At 43.2% G+C, this 16,170-nt stretch overlaps 1 protein-coding gene and 1 long non-coding RNA gene across 4 annotated transcripts in view; one reads left to right on the plus strand and one right to left on the minus strand.

Annotated features, from left to right (window-relative positions):
• Positions 1–5,707: 5,707 nt before the first annotated feature.
• SLITRK2 (SLIT and NTRK like family member 2) lies at positions 5,708–8,743 on the minus strand. Its single transcript, XM_039489588.1, has one exon. It carries the CDS (start codon positions 8,710–8,712, stop codon positions 6,136–6,138), a length of 2,577 nt encoding a protein of 858 aa, XP_039345522.1. The 5' UTR covers positions 8,713–8,743; the 3' UTR covers positions 5,708–6,135.
• A 2,117-nt stretch (positions 8,744–10,860) lies between these two features.
• LOC120372446 overlaps positions 10,861–16,170 on the plus strand; it is a 34,262-nt gene continuing 28,952 nt past the window's right edge. For all 3 annotated transcript variants that reach the window (XR_005584972.1, XR_005584973.1, XR_005584971.1), the window contains exon 1: positions 10,861–11,056. This is a non-coding gene — a long non-coding RNA (uncharacterized LOC120372446). The remainder of the gene's footprint in view (positions 11,057–16,170) is intronic.

Here is a 16,170-nt window from a genome sequence, read left to right on the forward strand (position 1 = left end):
ACAATCTCAAGAGGAGATAGCTACACCAGGTCCGTATGCAATCACTGTACCAGTTTGAACAAAACCAGCGTTCCTCAAATGGACCCACTGCCTCCTACTTGGAGGCTAATTAGCACCCAGCACTTCTGCACTGAAGAGAAAGGGGTATGGTGAGTGGAGAAGACACAGGGAAGTGATGCTGCTGAAATAAGTCTATAGCCAGAGAGAAACCTACATTTGGCATTGCAGACATTTCCGAATAATTTTTGTACAATAGTTATTGCTACTGCTTGTGAAGACACAAGTTAATCACCTCAATTTCAAAACAGCACCGCCATCTCAGGCTCATGATCTTTACTTTCAAGGTCAGCAAGTATATTACGGATTGGTCTTGTTTCCTAATGAGTATCACATTTAATTTGATCACAGCCGGGGAGAAACATGTACTTCATAGGCCCTTATGAAAAGCTGGTTTCAACTCAGGCCCTTAGAAGTATATGGACTACAGGATCCATTACATAAGAGGTTAATTCATGGCATTTTAAAAAAGTATATTAATGAGTAACTGGGAAATATTCTAAGTAGGTTTATTCTTGGTAATAGCATTATGGTTATTAGACATCTATAGCCAAGTTGTAACAACAGTGCTATATTTGTAGACATGTACAGACATAGGGTAATAAACAAGAAAGCGATAAAAACCTTGCAAATCCCACACACTTCAATTACGTGAATGTACTTTAGGATAAATGACATTTTTCTAACCTCTAATTTAATCTATCCAGATACCAAACACTATGTAATGAAAACCATTACTGTAGTCAAATGGGTGACTTTGTTCATAATCTCAGCAACAAAATTAGACTTCATGATGTCTTGTATTTCAAACATTACTAATATTCTTGAACTTGTCTGGTCTGTAATATGATTAAAAGCCAACCGCTTCTCCATAATTTCTTCCATTCAAAATGATCTACTCAGTGTATTCTCAAACAGGTCAATCATCCACTTCCAAAAAGAAAAAAAAATAACCCGCTCATTAATCCACCTCTCTTATTATCCAGGATTATAAACAAAAACATAGTCAAAATGATTGGCCCCATGCCCAGAAAAAAACGAGGCAATCGATAATCCAAAGACTTTATGATCCCCTTCCTAAAGAATCATTTTTCTACCTCTCATACAGAATGTTTTGAAAAAAGAATTAAAAACACAAACAAACAAACAAAAACCTGAGAAATGTCACATCTCCCAGAAAAGTTTATTTCTCTGTAATTTTTGGTAAATAGGAACTCTTCCATTATGTTAATTGACATTTGCCATCTGCTACAGTGGTAATATGCAAAATCACAAACTGTATCAGTGATTAGCCTGGAAGAGCCTGAAAAGTTTCATTAATGTTTCCAGTATTTCATTTCACTCATGAGCAGTTTAAAATTATGACGACATTTGTATTCTGATGCAAGGTCAACATTCTTTTTTGAAGTGTTTCATTTTTGCAATTCAAGTTGTTATCTTGACACAACTTAAACAACTTAAAACTAAGAAAAATGGTTTTCTTGTTTGTTTTTTATAAACTAAAAACAAAGAAAAAAAGATTGGCGCGCAATTCTCTGTAGATACAACAAAAAGAATTAATATTTATCAGTGCTCTTCATCCCAAAGTACCCAAATTCAGCCACCAACAAAATGCATCCACCACAGGGGTGGAATAAGGCAGATGTTTAACAGTGCACAGCAACAACAGGCAACAGTTTAGGGACGGAAACGAAGAATTCAACATCCAGTTGAAATTATAAGAAGGCATTAGGGAGGCAGAATGTAATTACTATGGTTTAAGGTTACTAATCTGCCAATCCTCATGCAGAAAGTCCCTCAGCGAAGGCAGAACAGTTCTTGGATTGGGTAGCACAAGTTAAATCCACTGTGGATGCAAAAGCACTGCTCTGTTTTAGAAGCCTGCCAGCTAGCCTCTTCCAGCTGAAGAGGACCACACAGTAGCAGGGGAAGGGAACTGCTACATGCAGCTCCCTCTAGTGCTAAGGTCCATGTTTACCATGAAGATTAGGCAGCAGCATCCAAGAAAGACACACACTGCTGCTGTCAAAGGAGGCAGAAAGAGGGTGACCTTGACTGCATAGGCAGAATCACTCCCTTCGGCGCGGATTTCAGCAACAGGGAAATAGGGCAGAGGAAGAGCTTGTTTGCGAGGAAAGGGGGAGAGCGCAGAAGGATAAATCTGAGGGGAGGGCTTGAATCAGTGCTGGGAAAGAGCTTGCAGAAGGTGATGAGGCAGCTTGGAAGGCAAAGAGAGCTGAGGCGGTGAAGAAAACTGGGAGGAGAATAGCATCTTCAGGGGGGAAGGAAGCAGATAACCTGGAGGTTTCAGAAAGGCACAAGCAGCAGAGAGTGGCACAGTGAGAGATAGCAAACCATGGCCCTTCTACAAATCATTTCTTGTTGGGGAAAGAGGGGGGGGTTACAATATCAACCTCAAGCAATTACCCAAACTAGAAGCCAGCCAGAACGGGGGCACTAGCAGCCCTGCTCTGCTGCTGAAAGTGCCATGGACACCAGTGACTGTAGTTCTCTCTCTCAATCTCCCTATAAAACAAATGAGCATTTAAAAATCAGCAAACAAAGACAGGTGTGTCACACATGCAACAGAATTTCTTCTAGGAGATGCCTGCCTAAGAACCATAAGCCAAATTCTATCCTCAGTTACACCGTTCCTTATACCCATCCCCCCATGCACAGGGGTGTAAATCAGGGTAGTGTTCGGCCTCATCGGGTGTTTGTGGTGGGTCAGTTTCTGATAACCTTATTCAGATCTTACTTACCAGTAGCCCTATTGATTTAATGCTCTGTATCCAGAGAGACAAATGTGCAGCCATGAATTTTGAAAATAGGCAGTCCTTTTTTCTGCACTGCAAACAGCTACATCGTTTTACTACTGTGCCACCCTATATCACCCATCGTCTTTAATCTGGGGGCCATTCTGTCATGCTTCATAAATACATCAGTTTACCAGGAAAATAAACTCTTTTCATTTTATTTCATACAGAAACAGTCTTCCACTGATTTGGTCACTCTTTTTTCCACAGGTGAGCTCTGAAAAAGAGCGATCAACCAGGGAGATCTTTTCAGATTGCTGCTAACAATGAGGCTGCTACCAAGGCAGGCATCATCTCCTAGGAGCAAGAAGCAGCCGCCACTGCTGCATAGCAAGGGAGGCCTACAGATCTTCCACAGGACAGCAGCTGAGAGGCACAACTTGTTCTATTAGAAGCAGCCTTTTAAACTGTTAAAGAAAAAGAAGTCTCTCAAACCTATGCAAGCTGTGAATAAAATTAAAGTTTAATAATATATAATAAACAAGATCCTAGAGTAAAAAATGCTTTGAAAAGTTTGCAGTGATCAAAATGCATTTACTAAATAAAATACATTAATAGATCTAACAAAAAAATGTAAAGAAAAACAATACCTGAAAAATCTCTCTTTGCCATCAAGGCGAACCATGTGCAAAACTCAGGGAAGCAAAACAAACATCAAAATTGAACCATAAATAGCTACTAAAAGAATTCATAATCTGAGTGCTACCACGTTATTCTTAACCATTATAGAACAGAAAACCCAAATTTGCAGAAGACAAGGAAATTTAGCATTGGTTCTGCTCTGTTTGGGGGAGGGAGGAAGACTATTTACTAAAGTACTACAGGTACAGAACAGTGCCAGTCTTTGCAAACAGTACTAAAAAGGAATTTAGAAAGAGTTAATGCAGCAAAGCCCTTCATAAAACGGTCACTTTAAGTAATCCCTACACCTGATTTAACTATTTTCTCAGCAATAAATACATTTAGTTGTATCCTGTGTCACAGATCTAAAACGACACTATTGGCAGTTCTCAAATAAGTACCTCACCCAAAGATGGTTGCTATTCCAGGCAAATATTCCAACTTCAACTAATATGATAATAGTTCTCCTCCTTCTTGAAATGAGACCATTTTGAAGGCTGATTCTTCAGTGGTTCACTGCAGCACTTCAGTTTTAAACCTGATCTAATGAGCAGCAATAGAAGTTACGGCCTCTAAAGATAAACAATTGACATGTTAGCATATTAATGTACTCATATGTTACATAACTCACTAGAAAACGGTTTGCAGAATGACCCATATATTTGACCCTATACATGCAAACCTTGTTCACTTCTTAAATATAAAGCTACTTTCTGCTGGCAAAAGTCCTGATTAAAATAATACAGATTGTAGTCATTTAGAACCAAATTCTATTGCTTAAAATTCCTCAAAGTTGCAGATAATATATCATTAGTTATAGTAAAGCTTTAAAAATCAGTCAGCAGAGTCCACTTCAATCTCTGCATGATAATAAAGGATTATTATGTGGAGCAACCTATTTATGAAAAGGAAACAGTGTGCTTCTTTCAGACTTCATCAATTGCTTTAATAAGGAGTTGAAAAGCCTGGCCTACTTTATATGCAGATCACCATCCCAGTTGCATAAGGATTTACAATAGACAAAACAAAACTTTTTGTTGTAAATAAGGGCTGTTTGTTGAAATCACACAATGTTTGAATCTAAAAATTATTTACAGGCTACTAAGGCTCTATAAAGTTTGTATATCTCACTTGTTAATTGAAATGTTTTCAATATTCTCCAGGGAGGAAAAAAATGTACATTTAAGAAGTTAAGGTAAAGATTCAAGTAACACAAGCCCAAGTCAAAGGCAAAACAGAAAACATATTGAGTATGTTTACTGATGTTCTTATGAAAACCCATATTGAGATTAAAAGGTAATTGATTGATAAAGCCCTCTAAAAATTTAAACTACTGTACTTAGAGGGAGCTTTTTATCAGCTAGGTTAGGATTGTTGCACTGTTACTTTCTATTTAGATAGGGAAAACATGAAATAGTTCACAGTGCTGAAAGTTAGTATGATGTATTGATCAATCTCAAGCAGACTGAAGAGACCCAGGTTCTAATCTCACTTCTGAAATTTCTCTGAGAGTTTGTTTATTCATTTATATGTATGGCTGTGTGTTTAATGAGGTTATGTGGCGGCCCCTGCTGGTGTGCATGCTTATTTTAAAAGTACTACACCTGGCAAGAAAACAAACTGGTAATTTCAATTAAGAAGTTAGAAAAATAAACTCTGTTGTTAAATGTATAAAAATATCTAATTTAATGAAGAAATATATATTACAAGTAGAGTAATGTTTTATTAAGTATGAAAATAATCTTAAACCACTGAACATTATTGGCTGTGTTAGAGCTGCAGTGTAATGAATTAAGAAGGGACATTAATTGTTCAGTTCACTATGATGTCATGTTAAATGTCTTTTATTAATGAACTGTTACTCCCATCTGAGGCAGCTGATTACTCTAGTCCATTGCTAAATCCTCTTAGTGGATTTCAATGAATCACTTAAACCAAACCCAAAGGGGGGGGAACCCAAATAATTTACAGTTCAATATTTAAAGTCCTAGAACTACATTCCCTTAAAGAAGGTCTGGCTTCCTATAAATCAAGCAAGATTGTTTGATTTAATGCAGCTGACATATAGATCTATTTTACATTTTTTTTTAATTTCAAAAATACAACACATTAAAATAGGTTCAATTTATGAAAGCTAAGAGCAACAATTAAGTAATAATGTACTTAAAGTGCAAAGGCACTTTAACACAAGAAAGTGATGCCCAGTGGCTATACTTGTAATTGAAACAGCAGTATTGTATATATTATTTACAAAAAAGAGTTATAGTCCAGGAAAAAGATCTTTGGAGATCTTCTACATAATACATTACCTTTCCACTTTAAATTGAAGAGAAAAAAAAGGCCCCCTTCCTCCCAACTCAAAAAAAAAAGAGGGAATTATGCAAAAATCTATTGTCGAAACATTCATTTGCAGAGACAATTCCTAAGGGGAGGGGGAAAAAAAGAAAGATGTAGAAATAACTTAAAGGGACCTTTGCAAAAGCAACACCATACCTCCATAGTATAGTGTTTGCTTGTTTTCAGAATTTAAAAAGTGGAAATGTTGAGAATGTGACAAATCACATTGGTATAGAGTTCTGAATCAATCAAGTTTGACATTTAAGACCCTTTTAAAATGCTTCCTCCTCCCCCCAATCCACCCTCACAGCTGACTAATTGCAGTTTGTTTTTCCAGAACTTCGAGGTAGTCTGGTTCCGTTTGTAGCTTTCCTTGCAGCAAAGGATGCTCGGGTTTAGACTGTTCTGCAAAATATTTCCTGGGAGTTCCATACAAAACAGTCTTATTTATCCTGTCCTGGTTTTGGCGTCTGGATTCATAGGATGGAACAAACTGCCTTTTGGGTAAGGTGCAAAAGTTATAATGAACAACCCCTCCACTGGGGAGTTCCTTGACCCTCTCTGCAATGTTTTGATACAGCAGCTCTGGTTCCCTTGGCGAGGACTGCTTTTCCAGCAATTCAGCCGCACTGATTGTAAATGCAAGGCTGGCTGAGTCTTCCTTTTTGTGGTCAAGATTGCTATAGCTAAACTCATGGAGATTCCTGTAGTACGCAACCGGATCCCCTTCCTTCTGCATGTAGATAGGGTTTTGGCACATCTGCCCGACAGGAGGGGGGATGTAGTTATAAACGTGCCCTTCAGTTTTATCATGGCTCTCCATGTTGTAAGACCCATACTGCAGCTGAAATGAACTTATGTCTAAGTTGTTTGCGCTGTTGGGCACGCTTGGCACTCCCTTTCGGCGTTTCAGAACAAAGACAAACAAGCCTGCCCCAAAACAGACAGACAAGATGAACACAACCAGCAAGCCTAAAATTAAGACAGAGAGTGGAACTTCGGTGTGTATTTCTGGATAGGAGCTGGGCGAGACGCTAAGGGAGTGTGGTGTGTCTGTGTTATGACTCATAGAGAAGAGAGTAGAATCTGACAGGTTAGGGTTCTCCGGGCAGATGGCCTCTTTGCTCAGGAATTTCAGATGTTCTCCTGAGTGCTTAGCTGGAGACTCACATATCACCTCATTGATAACTACAGGGGGACTTGACTGCTGATTGTTCTGCTCAGTGACATGCTCAATCCAGTTCCTGAGCCCCATTATGTCACACGTGCAATCCCAAGGATTTTCTTGGAGGTCTATCTGAATTAAAGCCGAGAGCTGGTCGAGGACTCCTCTCACAGGCAAGTGTGAGAAGTGGTTGTTCCTCAGATTGAGCCTCGTGAGGGAAGTACCACCAAACACATTATCAGGCAAAGACCTCAGCAAGTTGTTGTTCAGAAATAATAGATGAAGGTTACTCAGAGCATCAAAGGTGCGTGGCAGGATTTCCTTAATGACATTATACTCTAAGTAGAGATACTGCAAGCTCTGCAGTCCATTGAACATAGAAGGGTACAGAATTTCAAGGTAATTGCCATTGAGATAAAGTCTGCGTAAACTGGTGAGGTTTATAAAGGCACCTTCCTGTATCACTGCGATCCTGTTGTTTCCTAAATGTAACAAATCCAGAGAGCTATATTCAAGGAGATCGGTTTTATAAACAACCTGTAGATAGTTACTTGTAAGGTAAAGTTTCTTTGGACTGGTGGGTTTGGGGTGGAGATCTGAGATGTTACTGATCTTTTTCTCTTGGCAGTTCACATTTAGACCATTGTCAGAGCTTTGTGAAGTGCAAACACAGCCACTTGGGCAGGTGATGGGCACAGGGGACTTGGTCTGGTAAACCATGATAGGTCCGAAAATTTGCCTGTCTTTTGACACCGTAACCCGAGGCGTTGGACGGTTCCTCATTTTGGGTGACCGGCTGGCTTTTGGGGCTCTGGTGGGGCTGATGGCAGGGTTGGCCGTCGGTGAGAGCCTCTGGATGTGCGTGTCTGAGTTGGAAGGATGCTTTTCCCTCTGGTGAGAGTCACTGGAACTTTTCCGAGGGCAGAGGTCTTGCCGGGTGAGCTGGGTCACGTCTTTCCCATGCAGCCGGAAGGGCGTCTCGCAGACGATCTCCCCGACAAAGACGGTGATGGTGTCCAGCCAGGCTTTGAGGGGGAGCAGGTCACAGGTGCAGTTCCAAGGGTTCTCCTCCAGCTGGATCTCCATGATCCCACCAATGTGCTCCAGGACGCCGGCAAACGGCAACATCTTCAGCCTGTTCCCCCTCAGGTCCAGGTGGGTGAGCAGGACGAAGCGGAAGACGTTGCTGGGCAGGGACAGCAGGAGGTTGTCGTTGAGGATGAGCACTTTCAGCTTGTTGAGCTGGCTGAAGGCCCCGGCTTCGATGGCGCTGATGTAGTTGTAATCGGCCTGCAGGTATTCCAGGCTCTCCAGGCCCAGGAAGGTGTCCTCCCGCAGCACCTCCAGCCTATTATTGTTGAGGTGCAGCCTCTTGAGGGTCCGCAGGCCACTGAAGGCCCCGGTGCGGATCTCCTGCATGTCGTTGTTGCCCAGGTGCAGGGTCACGGCGTTGGAATAGTTGACAAACTCATTGGGGTGCAGGCGGGTGAGGGCGTTGCCGCTGAGGAAGAGCTGGTAGATCTTGGAGGGGGGCGGCTGCAGCAGGCTGACGGTGGTGAAGCCTTTATTTTCGCAGTTGATGTTCAGCACGTTCTCCTTCTCCTCGCAGGGGCAGCGACTCCGGCTGCAAATGTCTTTGGCGGGCTTGCGGCTCTCGGTCGTGGGCGAGATCCCAGCCACTGTCAAGACGCTGAGCAACCAGACCCCCTTCAGCATCTTTAGGCGCCGCGGGTCCCAGCTCCGGTAGCTGCAGTCAAACCTGCAAGCAGGGGGGGAGGGGGGGAGGAGAACCCCAATTAAGGAGACCAGGGAACTGGGGGGGCAACAAGGCAGAGCAGGGCAAAAGCTCCCCCGCCCCCCGTCCGTCCACTGGCCCCGGGGGACAGCTCGCCCTGCCCCAGCCCAGAGCGGCCCCCCAAGTTCGCTGCACCCTCCCGCCCAGACGGGCTCAGCGCCCGCCGCCACCCAGCAGCTCCCCCTGCCTCTGCCAGCCCGGGGCTGCCCCACTGCCCGGCGGCTGCTCCTGCCCCGACTCCGGCCGGGGCGCCCCGGACCCCCCCCCCAGCCCCGCGCCCCGCCGCGGTACTCACGCATCAGGCGCGCCCCCGGCTCCCCGCCAGCGCCCGGACCCGCGCGCTCCGCATCCCGCCGCCCCGCTCCGCTCCGCCCCGCTCCGCAGGGAAGTTTGGCCCCGCGGGCCGGGCAGGGGGAGGCGCTGCCCCGGGAGCCGCGCGCGCTGCCCCGGCTGCCGCCGGTGCGCCGAGCACTTTGAATCGCGGGGCTTTTGCAGGCTGCCCTTGGACCGAGCCGGGGCTGACGTCACGCCCGGGGATGGGGCTGCCGGGGGAGGCACGTCCCCCCCCCCCCCCGCCGCCCTCCCCGCCGCCAGCCTCTTCTTTCGGGGACCCCAAGCCCGCTCCGCGGCAGGCTCGCTGAGCTCGCCGCCCGGATTCAAAAGCCGGCTTCACCTGGATCCTGGCGGGGGTTTGGCCCCGACCCCCCCCCCACCACCCCACTCTCCCCCCCCCTCAGTCCAAATAGAAGAGGCGTCCAGCTGCTTCGGCTGCACACCAAAATCTGGCGGCTGGAGCAGAGGGTTCTGCAAAAAACCCGGAGCTGGCATCCGGCTCCAGCCACATTTTGGCCCCGATTTAAAAAAAAAACAAAAAACCCCCTAGCGCCTACCTCCGTATCCAATGCAGGGAGAGGTCCAGAGCCGCCTAAGGGATCTAAACACGCGCGCCTCCCCCTCCACGGGGGTTACCGTGAATGGAAGAGGTGTTTCTAAATCCCTTACGTTGCTTGGACTAGTCAGGCAAGAGCTGACCCGGCTCAAACAACAACATAGTGTGATCGTTCACACCGCCTAGACTAGCGGGGCTGCCAAACTGCCCGGGGTACGGCGTGAGATTTGGCTGCATCTAGAAAGAACGAGATGTCAGAGCTGGGTTGTGGTGGCTTCACTTAAGCACAATGCATTGGATACAGTTTTATCTGATGTCAAAGGAGGGCTGAACTTGCTGTCTGTTGTGAAGGTAAAACTTTGGGGGGCTATCTGGGAGGGGGGGCGAAAAACGGACAAGATCATTCGTGATGATTGTTTTCCAGTGCTCCTGTGCCAAGATGTATCACCAGAGTTTTAAAGCGGAGGATCTCTATTTATGAAGTTAAATGTAGAGATTTTATGGCCAAAAATTTGCAGGACCTGGCAAGACCTAGTTGCGAGCTATATGAGGTTGTGTTGCTATTTAACTAGGTTAGGTGAGAGCTCGGATTTTAGGAAAAGCAACATGTATTGTCTATTCTGATAGGGCCTTTGGGCCAAAAAAAGGTAGGATCCATCAGGCTTCCAGCGCTGGATAGATGTCTCTGAGCTGGTGCTGAGCAGAGATGCACTGGGCTTGCATTGCAATCTGAGCAGCTGTACTTACTCTCTATTTAGTTATTTTAAAAAATGGGGAGGGAGACCCGAAAAAAATGATCCTGGTGTTGGAGTCACATTTTTGCAGTGCTGCTGCTCCAGCCCATGGGGTCTGAATTTTTGTGTTCCCTAGGAGTTGTTACATTCCCCCCCCTCCTCACACACACACACACATACAGTGCTGCGTGGGGCCAAAATTTGCCAAGCTCCATGTACTGGATCCAAAGTTTTGCGGTGGGATGCATCAGCGTCCACAATTTTTTGCAGCAGTTTTTTGCTTGTTTTCTCTTTAGACAGAATTTGAGGGCAAAATTTGGCTGGATTCAGAAGAATCCATATGCTGGGTCCAGGTTTTTGTAGTGCTCCTGCTCCAGATGATTTTTTTTTTCAGTAGGCGTGTTTAGATTGTTCTCTATTTTGATGATACAAATTGGAGACTTTGGGGCTAAAGATATGCAGGACCCACTTTTTCCCTGGGGGAATATTTTGGAGTGCCAGTGCCTGCACACACAGGCATTCACCCACCCGCTTCTGGCCTCCTTCTATGCACCACATTTACACACAACACTGTAACATCCTTAACACTCTCTTGAGAAATGCACAACTCTCTCCATCAGACGGCAAAAGCAGAAGGCAACAGTAAGTCCGCTGCATTTCTTTCTGATGGCTTTATGTATGCATGTGTATTCTTGTGCATGAACTATTTTGACATGTAGTGTGTACTGGTGTGAAAGTGTCCTGTCCTGGACTTGGTTTGTGGGACTGTATATGCTGTGCTTGCATATGTGTTCTGTAGAACCAAGGTGCATTTATGTCAGTTGCTAACAATGTCTGTGGAAGCAATATTCACGCACTGCACATCTCAGCAGTAATTGCCAGCTGTATGTGGGATGGAAGGAAGAGCATGTCAGGGGATGGCAGGAGTAATAAGCACAGAGAAGATGCTGATGCCATTACACGACAAGTACATATGTACAATGATCACGGTAGTAGGAGAAGTAAAGGGGATTTTGAAAATACACAATTGATTTTATTTAGGAGCAAAGTTATGATTTTCTCAGTACACCATAATTTTTTTATAATCCCTTTACTTAACAAGTACATGGTCAAAGCATTTGCTTTTCTGACTGTTTTTCTCCCCATTGACTTTGTTTAATTAAATCCAGATCAATTCCAGGCATTAGGATTGTGTGAGAGCCTCCATCTGATGGTGGTCTTGAACAAATTTCAATTTATGCTTATATTCTGGGTTGTCAAAGGAGTCAACAGGCGGAGAGGCTGTAGTGGTTTAGGGAGATGCTGGTTTCTGCCCAGAAACGCTCGCTTTCCAGACAATTTTTGTTGTTCCTCTCTCCCTCCCCCCCACACACACTTGGCGGAAAAGACTCATAGATAAGGTCATTTTTGATCATCTAGTTTGACCTCCTGCCTAATACAAGCAATAGGACTTCCCTGGATTAATTCCTGTTAGAAGTAGAGCACATCTTTTAAAAAAACAAAAACAAAAACATTCAGTTTTTTGATTTAACAATTTTGTGGGATGGAGAATCTACCTTGGTAAGTTATTCCAATGGTTAATTACCTTCACTGTTAAAAAATTGCACCTTATTTCAAGTTTAAATTGGTCTAGCTTCAGTTCCAAGCTATAGGATCTTTTTATATCTTTGTCTGCTACATTGACGTCGTATCCTCTGTTATCAAATTTCTGTTCTCCATGTAGGTACTTTTCGAGTGTAGAAGGATAGGCATGAAGTGAAGGACTTGCCTGATCCAAGCCTAGACAGCTTGAAATAGTGTGAGCGCACCTTATGCAGGTTAAATAAGCTACAGAAGATGTAGGCACTGCATGGTCTTAGAGCCTGCATGGTATCCCTTAGCTATTAAAAAGAATTGAATAAAACACAAAGGGACACAAAATGTCAATACCCTTACAGAACTCCACTAACCATACTGTCTGCCCCTTCATGTGTCTGGATATTGAAGAGCAGGTTTTCTAACTCCGTAGAAACATGGACTGGGGATACTTTCTTCAGTCATAATATCAAATTTTCTGAAGGAGGAAAAGTTGGCGAGGGTCAAAAACCTTTCCATATACAGGCGGTAAAAATTTCTGGCAAAAATCTCATCATCCAGTAAAAGAGGAATGAAAAAAAGAGAGAGACCTTCTCTAAGGTCCTGTGGTGTGAGATGCAAGACGAGAATGGGAAATTTCTAGAGAGGTTAGGTGAGCAGTAGCTACCTTTACTCATCAGTTGGAAACCATTGCCTGAAGGCGAATGTGTGCTGGAATGGCTAGGTGGTCTGTATGCATTTGTCAGGAATGGATACAGGAAATGCTTAAGCGTCCGGTTAGTTAAACAAGGGGTTAAGACTTGAGTTGTGAAATGATAACTGCAAAGCATTTGCATCCTCGCATTCCCCTTGTAGCTGAAGTTTTAACATCTATTTCAGTAGCTCTTGGTATTCCCAGCCCATCTCTCCTTGAGCTACATAATCTGAGAACTGTAATAATCTCACGGACACAAACCAATCCACTAAGTCTAAATGAGGGAAAGTGGCAATTTTCACACTACTTCTGTCCCCAAATGGTGCTAGTGCTTAGGGTCCTGAAATGAGCTCATAGACTTCACTACCTCTCTGTGTGTGCTCCCAGAGTCATTGTTACTCTGCCTGTGTATGTTTTCCTAGATATGCGTGGGTGGGTGGATGGCTTGAGTCATTGTCACTCTGTGAGTGTGTGTGTGTGTGTGTATGTCAAGTCATTGTTATACTGTGAGATATTTTTATTCTTTACTAACAGTGATTATTAAGAAAATAAACAGTTGCTGCATTTAGAAGTAAACAGGCAATAATTGTGACATGTAGTACAAGGCTTTATCTCAGCCAGCAGCAATAAAAAGCATGTTATAAAGGCGAGGGAGAAAGAGGAGGTTCCTGCTGCACTGCTTCCTTTGGGGAACGGAGGAAAAGGGATGGGAATGCAAGAGTCAATGTGAAGGGCACAGAGGAGAGAGAACTAGCAAACTCTGCCCACGACCTGCTGTGCCTTGATTTCTTTTCTTCCTCGCAACTGATGCTCAGCAGCGCACCGGGGAGTGTGTGCACCTGAGAGAGGCAGAGATGCTGCCTCCAGCAAAGAGCCAACAAGCAGCCACCAGACATCTCAGCTGAGATGCTGGACAACTTACCACACAGCCCAGTGGCTACCTGCGATGTGGACAGCTGGAGTTTGCCCAATAGGCTGAAATGTTTAACCGACAAGGCCATTGGCTAGAATACATTTCTTAAGTCCCGTGAGTGCATTTATTTAATTCAGTTCCCCTGCCCGCCCCAACACCCTAAAATCTCTGTGCTATATTGGGATTGTGTTTATTAAAATTTCATGACCATTTACTACAGGGGTAGGCAACCTATGGCACATGTGCCGAAGGCAGCATGCGTGCTGATTTTCAGTGGCACGCTGCCCAGGTCCTGGCCAACGGTCTGGGGGGCTGTGCATTTTAATTTATTTTTAAATGAAGCTTCTTAAACATTTAAAAAAACCTTATTTACTTTACATACAACAATAGTTTAGTTATATGTTATAGACTCATAGAAAGAGACCTTCTAAAAATGTTAAAATGTATGACTGGCATGCGAAACCTTAAATCAGAGTGAATAAATGAAGACTCGGCACACCACTGCTGAAAGGTTGCCGACCCCTGATTTACTATATAAACAAAATAACTCAATGATACACCTTAAAACAAACCTGCCATCAACTCCTATTCCCAGCTCCAGGCTCCTGCAGGAACTGAAATCTTAACCAGGTTTCAGAGTAGCAGCCGTGTTAGTCTGTATCCGCAAAAAGAACAGGAGTACTTGTGGCACCAGCACCTTAGAGACTAACAAATTTATTTCAGTAATTTACAGTGTTTTAATGGCTACTCTCTCCTCTCTAGACCTGAAGAGGTCACTCTCATCATCACCATTGTTTTGCATCATTTTTGTGGAATCCTGATTTAAAAAAAAATAAAAATATTTTTTTGAGTTATAACAACAAAATCTGATTCAGTGTGAAACTGGATATACAAGCACTTGCGGGGGGAGGGGGGCGAGGGGGGCGGGGAGGGAGGGAATAACAACTCTCCAGTCTGCTAATGCACTGGGTATATTGATACATTCTGTACCATGTTATTACCAACGCATATTTCCTTAGCTTGAGCCCAGTCCCTTCAATCTTTACTTTGAAAAAACTCCTCCATCCCCACCCGTCGATGTGAGGCCCAATTCAGTACAACATGTGCGTAAATGTATGCAAGTTCATATGTCCATCCACGTTCAGCAAAACACTTAGGCCTGATCCAAAGACCATTGAAGTCAATGGAAAGAATCCAACAGACTTCAATGGGTTTGGGGTTATTTCTTTAAACAAATGCTTAACTTGAAGTCTCATTGAGTTAAATAGGTTAAGTATCTGCTTAGCTGCTTTGCTGAATCCCTTAAATGGGAGTTTTACCCTAATAGGGACAGCAGGATTGGTTTTTCTAATGACAGATATTCCCATTATACACCATCAATGGATTTATTGTTCCTTTCATAGTGAGACGGTAACTATTAAACAGCTAATGTAGAATATATTTTAAACATATTTTTAAATGTGAGTGTCCAGTTCTGCAAACACTTATGATGTGAGTATCTTTAATCATGCAAAGAGTCCCACTGAACACAATGATCTTCTTGCATGTTATTTACTTTGGTGCCTCAGCACCCATATTTGCATGCTTTACCTTAAAATTTAAGGTCAAATATGCAGTAGGCTATGCAGGTACCGTTAATATTCATTGGTAAAAATCTGGCTGTGAGATATGTCTTTCTTTTGCTTTATTATACAGTAAACACCATAGTTAAATATGTTTCCTTATTATTTGTATGGCAGTAATGCTGAAAAAACCACAATCAGGATTCAAGTCCCAATGTCCCAATGGCATATATAGAATGGTATGTGAAACAACAAGAGCAGAGGGTGAAATTCACCCTGTACAGAGAGCCAGCCCAACAATTATACACCACCAAAGTTCCCAATTAAGTCCTCAAAACATAGGTTAAGTGGGACTTCAGTGGACATTAGTCTTTGTGCTGGTTTTCTGCACAGAGGTGAATTTCAGTTGGAGTGACTAATTCATAGTAAATAATGTATTCTGCTAAGTTAGCCTCTTTGTCTTGTTTTCTTGAATTTATTTAATTGAAATTACTCACCAGATAATTTCTATGAATAATCATGGCCTGTGGAGTTTTTTTCAGCACTTCACTATGAGCATTTGTATTCAATATGCCAAATGTGAGTGCTGTCATTTTGTTCTCAGTACACACAAAGGTCATGTGTTACTGCTTTTTCACCACAGTTAGTACAAAAATTACCCAGATTAAGGTTTCCAGCATGAGTACTTGGACATGCAAATTCAGAATGTGCTTTCTGCAAATATAATTGACTATTCATTTACAATTCAATATGTCCATGTGCTGGGTGAGGATTACCACATGCTCAGAGTCATTAATTCAAACCTTTATTTGAACCAAAAGCATGGTCTTGTGTTTGCAATTTGTATAAAAAACAATGAATGACAGATGTATTGAAAAAATATTGATCAATCGTCTTCTCCTGGGGCGTAGACTGGTCATGATGGATTTCTCCTACAAGTTTCTACCTATGCCTTTCCACTCTAGCATATTTATACCTTTCAATATTATCTGACCACCATAATTTGTACAAT

This window comes from Mauremys reevesii, linkage group 9 (assembly GCF_016161935.1).
Source record: "Mauremys reevesii isolate NIE-2019 linkage group 9, ASM1616193v1, whole genome shotgun sequence".
NCBI lineage: Eukaryota > Metazoa > Chordata > Testudines > Geoemydidae > Mauremys > Mauremys reevesii.